This window comes from Takifugu flavidus, chromosome 15 (assembly GCF_003711565.1).
Source record: "Takifugu flavidus isolate HTHZ2018 chromosome 15, ASM371156v2, whole genome shotgun sequence".
Classification (NCBI taxonomy): Eukaryota; Metazoa; Chordata; class Actinopteri; order Tetraodontiformes; family Tetraodontidae; genus Takifugu; species Takifugu flavidus.
The window spans coordinates 12,213,704-12,219,714 of NC_079534.1; the positions used below are offsets into that span (position 1 = coordinate 12,213,704).

General features: G+C 46.8%; 1 protein-coding gene across 1 annotated transcript; it reads left to right on the top strand.

The window, feature by feature from the left end:
• The first annotated feature begins 226 nt into the window (after positions 1 to 226).
• LOC130538348 (transmembrane protein 200C) lies at positions 227 to 4,774 on the top strand. The gene is made up of 2 exons (XM_057055800.1): positions 227 to 464; positions 2,584 to 4,774. The coding sequence occupies exon 2, from the start codon at positions 2,617 to 2,619 to the stop codon at positions 4,156 to 4,158; it is 1,542 nt and encodes a 513-aa protein (XP_056911780.1). The 5' UTR covers positions 227 to 464; positions 2,584 to 2,616; the 3' UTR covers positions 4,159 to 4,774.
• The last annotated feature ends 1,237 nt before the right edge of the window (positions 4,775 to 6,011 follow it).

Consider the following 6,011-nt stretch of genomic DNA (forward strand, 5'->3'; position numbering starts at 1 on the left):
ATGAGGGCTTAAGGAACTGCTGGATCTGTCCCCAGGCTCATGATACTCACACACGCAGGGGCTCTGTCGCATTGATATTAAAAAGAAATAGATAGAGGGAGCAGGTAATAGAGAGATTTGGAACTGTATTTAAAAGCTGACAGCCATTATCACACCTTTAACCAAAGATGTGAGCACATACATAAGGCTGAACATTCTTGCGCTGTTCATATCAAGACACTAAAGGAGTATATGCGGTTGACGTAAAACAGTGTGATCAATTTCCTGAACAGCGCTCATTCCCGTTGCCCAGTAATCGCCACCAATAGAGGCAGAAAACCCGCCCCTGACGGTCTATTGTGAGGCTGCGTGCAACTAGAAAACCACTCTCCCTGCTTTGGCACTCAAGTGGCGCACGACGACATGCAGAGCAGAAGACGGAGGGCATCGTCTGAAGATGCTTAATCATCAAACCACAATATCAAGTGAGTGCGTCGCACGTAGATTTGGATAAAGAATCTATTTGAATGTCATTACCATCTGATCCTTCTGCGTATTTACGGTTGTTTGCCGCCTCTTTTTTGGATTTTCTCCTTGTTTCTCACATAAAGCTGTATTGACAAAGACTATATATATATATATATCTGGGCCTATATATATATATATAGTTACGACAATAGTTGAGGCAAGCTTAGAGCGCACTCCAGTCTGCAATATACATGGTAATTACAGTCATTTGATAAGAATCGATTACATCTAATAGAGGCGGGATGTAGATCAGCTGTAAAATGAAAATAAGTGTCAAACCACTTTTTTTCCCCCTGACGGTCTTTAAGGTTGCATCTGAATTTTCTGTAAGTTGAAGAGAAACCCCATGACTTGAATAAGGATGCGTAATAACTGCTGCATGCCCCCGAGTCCTATCCTGGAGTTGAGTCGAGAATTAGGGGAGAAAAGGTGCGCGGTGGTTTCCATCCGTCTGCACCCTGAAACGCGCTGTTTCGGCTTTGTCTTGGAGTCAGATGCGTCGCCGCGTCTCTGGCTATTTTCGGGGCGCCTCCAACTCATCACGGCAGCTCATGTTTGCATCACGGCTCCTTTTCCAACAGAAGGAAAACAGATGCGCTCTAATGTCAACAGCCGATTACTCATGCAACATTGCGCGAAAATGTGCGCCCCCGCAGCTCGGATCGAGTGCGCCGCTTCTCCATCCATTCCGCATGGCGGACGGCTTCTCGCCAGGGAGCGAGTTTCTGTTCAGACCAACAGACAGCAAAAAAAAAAAAAAAAAAACCCACAATCGTCCACACCCACTCCTGTGTCCACACTTGTGATGCCATCCTTTCCAAACATAGAGGTCTGCCACCTACGCTTTATCAGCTTTAGTGCGGGTTGACTCGCTCTTGCCCGGGAGACATTTGAGTGCTTATTGGATGTGATGTACTGAAAAAGCAGCTGAGTACGGTGTGTTGTTTGCAGAGACTCAGGTGCGCCGCACCGTTTTCTACTTTTATTGAGGTCTCTCTGTAATAACTGGTCTCATAAAAGGATTAGTGCAGCTTATTATCTGCCGCTCTGAGACGCATCTGTGGAATATGTCATTTATGCACCAACTGCGCTCATTAGTCCAATTAAATATCAGGCTATTACCACCACCAAGGGAGAGATTGGAGATTTTGCCACATGTGGAAGGAGTCAGTAGAACCGTTCTTCTCTGAAAGCCAGGAACATACAAGCATCTTACTGGTTGTGGTGGACAACGATGGTCTGCTGCGTGCGAATGGGGGATCGGCAGCGCTTACAGATGGAGAGGTGGCTGGTAATCGTGAGGCTGAGGGGTTCGGTCGGACCGTTTGAACGCTGGGAGTCAGGAGGAGTGAAAAAGGGAGTGGGGCTGAGAAAACATGCCTACTGGCCTCCTGTCTGGACACATTATGTTCATCTCGGCTGATACTGCAGCAGCACAGCTGAGTATAGATGAACGGCCCTGCCTGTTCTCTGCTGTCATCTCACATATTTGTCTTTGTTTCCTTGAACATGGTATTCATAAATTTGGCGGCAGCAGCAGAGGTTGTTTGTCGGCTTTGTTGCAGTCTTGTGACTAATAATGCGTCTGCCTTGGTTGTCAGAGAGCGGCCGTCCTTTCATTCAGCAATGTCAGATATGGAGAAAAAAAAAGCCAAGCTAATACACCTGCATCGTGCTGATGTTCGATCAGAAAAAGGTTGGCGACCATATGTAGTGGACCAACAGAGCAGTTTAGGGAACACCACGTCCATAATGGAAACCATTCCCCCCTGTTGAGACAACAGATGATTCAGTGATTCAGGGCCTTTTCCAAACACCTTTATGACCTTCATAAATGATAGCACAATGTGGACCATGGTATTATATAACCACATAAATCTTTCAGCGTGAAGCTGGGCCTTTTGCATTACCCAGGGATTATTTAGCCCTCGATCCATAATCCTGCTTTACAACAGATCAGTGCTTATGCATGTAATCATTTAGTGAAATAAAGTCATTTCTATGTATGGTTACACCCCGATGGTGCTTCCCAGTGCGTCATTATTAAAATGGTCTCTTAATTTTCTGACCTTTCAGGTTAAACGACAAGCCTGCTGTCCGGTTGCCACCATGATAGCCACCGGTGGCCTCCTGCGCATGAACAGGCGCCAGGATTCGCTTCGCTCCAAGAACAGGGCGGAAAACAAAAGGAAGCGAAAATCCAAGAAAAAGAAGAAGAACGACGTGGTGGTTGTGAAAGGCAAGCTGAATCTGTGCTCCCCGGCCGGTTTGGTGGCCGGTGTTGGAGTTATCATTCTCGTGGTGGGGATTTCCATGGCTGTGCTGGGCTACTGGCCCAGTCCAAACCAGCAGGAGTACCAAGAGCGCCGCAGAACCGGAGTCTTCTACAACAGGATTAGCCACTCTAAGATTCCGGCTAACTCAACCCATGACAACCTTCGGTTAGGCCAGCCAAATCTGTTGAACCAGAGTCATTCCAACAGCAGCGTGCATGGCTCCTCCCGTCACTGTGGCTTTCTGTGCACCTTCCTGGATAATTACCTGTACTCAGACAACTTAAAAGTCTTTGGACCGCTGGTGATGGGCATCGGCATTTTTCTCTTCATCTGTGCCAATGCAGTACTCCACGAGAACAGAGACAAGAAAACTAAAATCATTAACCTGAGGGATATATATTCCACGGTTATTGATCTACACCACATCCGGTCCAAGGAGTACTCGCCTCTAAATGGGTTGGTGAACTACACTCAGTCCAGGAATCCAGAAGTCCCGATGAGCTCGATCCCACCCAGTGGGATGTTGGCTCGCAGCTCCTGGCCCTCCACCGGACTCAATTCCCAGGGGGAGTTGGGCGGTGATGAAGTATTCCGGCGTCCATCACTGACTACAGACACTTGGTCCAGGGATGTCCAGACCTTCACAGACACTGTCTACAGTATTTACAAAGACTACAGCAATAGCGGCGAGCAGGCACCACAGCCGCGGCAATGGGAGACCACCTCCATCGTCACCTCCTCTGTGAACGCTTTCACTCTCCCTGTGATCAAACTGAACAATTGCGACATGGAGGGGTCCGAGAGACTGGAAGTGGAGGGCCGGTCGGACGAAGGCGTCATTGTTGAGGCTGCTCCAGAAATCGTTAGCGAGGACGGACAAAGCAGAAGAAGCCAGGCTGCAGAGACGTACATCAAAGAGAAGGAATCTTCACTATCGACTTCCTCTCCACCCTGTCCGGGGAATGACGAAGCAGTTCCAGACGTGGCCGATCGGGAGGCTCAGCCTCAAGCGCATTGGACCCAACTTTTCCCTCCGTCACCTGTCGCAAGGGCAACGGGATCGCGGCTATCGCTCAACTCTCTCACTGATCAGCCAAGGCTGACGCGCCGCTGCAGCCTGTCCACGTCTGTGTGCCGACAGAGTGACAGAGCCAGACGTTTCAGCTGCCCTCGGTTGGAGCAAACCAACAGCAAGGGCTACATCAAGCTGGCCGACCTGGGCGGCGAGTCCTTCGAAGCACCGGACACAGACTCTTCTTTAGTGGCAATGGAACAGGAAGTAGGACCTGACAACGGAGCCGGAGCAGAAGCTGCGGAGGAAGAAGCTCAGGGAGGGAACAGCGTGGCGTCGCCAAGCGTCTCTGCAGAATCCTAGACTAATATTTTTGTTAATGAGCCTCTGAAAACCCTTTGATGTCTTGTTCTCCGCTCTCTACCTTCCTCCCAGTTTGCTGATATGAATCTGGCCATTACAGCAAAAAAAAAGGACAAGTGGAGAGTAAGCAGCTAAGGACTATTGAAATATAGCCATGAAGACTCGAGAGCAATGCGCTTTATGAACACCACATCCACTGCTCAGTAATCAGATGTGATTTTTATATTTTTTCAATGTAGCAAGAGCAATATTAAAGAAATATGAGAGGATTTAGTAAAGATTTCTAAAAACAAAGTAGAATCTTCAGATTTTGAGCTGTCTTTTGTTTAACAGCGAGGCAATGTAGCCTGTAAAATTGCCGAAACTGTCACTGAAATCTGCTGTCTGACAAGTTGCACTGTAGCATCAACATATGCCACAGAAAATAAATAGACTAGACTCATTTCTCTACTTCTTTGTTGTGTGAATACCATGTGAAAATGTGGACAGAAATGAATCTCAGGTAGACATCTGGATTAGGCTGAGGATCTTGAGACCAAGGTCTTCCCTCTGTGCACACTTGTCAATATGAAACATTTCAAGATTGAATAAACTTTGACTGTACCCCCTCCTGTCAGGTCTAGTAGGTGTCCCTGTGTAATTCTGGATTAATGCAAAATGTTCGGTCCCATAAGCAGAAGCGCTGATTGTGCAGTTAACAAACATGATATAGATTTTTTATTTTTATTCCTGCACATGAGCAACACATTACTGGTAACAACCGCAGTGGTATTGATTGCCGTTAACATTATCTGAGCTAACTAAAATGAGACTAATGACCTATAAATGACCTTTACAACTGTCAATAGTTAGGGTGTAGTTCGGTAAATTAATAGAGGCAAAATACTGTAAAAGTATGACACATCCTCTTCACATGAGAGCCACGTTTACCTCTCCAGTGTATGTTGAAATACTGCGGCTTTATTTGATGTTGTGTTTAAACCAATTTAATTTTTCCTTTCTGATTTTAGATTATTATTGTTATTTACTCATTTCCTCCATGATGACACACTTTTTTTTTTTACTTGAATTGCGCAGTACAATACATTTTCCTCCTGTTTTATTTAGTTATTTCCCCCTATCTACTAGCTGTTTGCATATTGCAAATACAGTCAGGTAACAGTTTTCAAAATAGCCTACCCCCAAGAAGCAACTGTAAACATAAACAGCAAAAGCACTGTGATATTATATGTTTGTGTTATAAAATTATGTAGTTGTTACATATGCAGCATGGCCCCATTAACGGCAAAGCAGTAGAAGAGGGGTGGATGGATGGATGGATGGATGGATGGATGGATGGATGGATGGATGGATGGATGGATGGATGGATGGATGGATGGATGGATGGATGGATGGATGGAGTTTATTGACCTACAATAGTTGAGCTTAATGCGTATCTGTATAAAGAGCGTTTATTTGTAGTTCTATTTTTGGTGCTTTCCCCGCTTGCATAGAAAAGCAGCTGATGCGTGTAAACAGCATAACGGCGCCATCTAGTGGCCACAGGGCGCGCTCGATATAAAACACAGCTGCGGCCACAAGGTGGCTCGTGAGCTCGTGGGTGTGTTTGTTTTTCGGAGGCACAGCAGGGGCCGGATTTGAGGCGGAGGGGCGGGTCTTGCAGTGCCGTGGCCGGGAAAGTTTTAGCAAAGTGTGCGCGTACAGGTGTCCCGTCCTTTCCACAGCTCGGGATCCGTGCTGCCTGGTGTCGGCGGCGGTGTAGCTGCTGGGTTCGTATCGTCACAGCAAAGGCAGGTACGGAGCTCGGTTTTGGTTTGACAGCTTGGGCACCAAACTTACACAACACATTAATA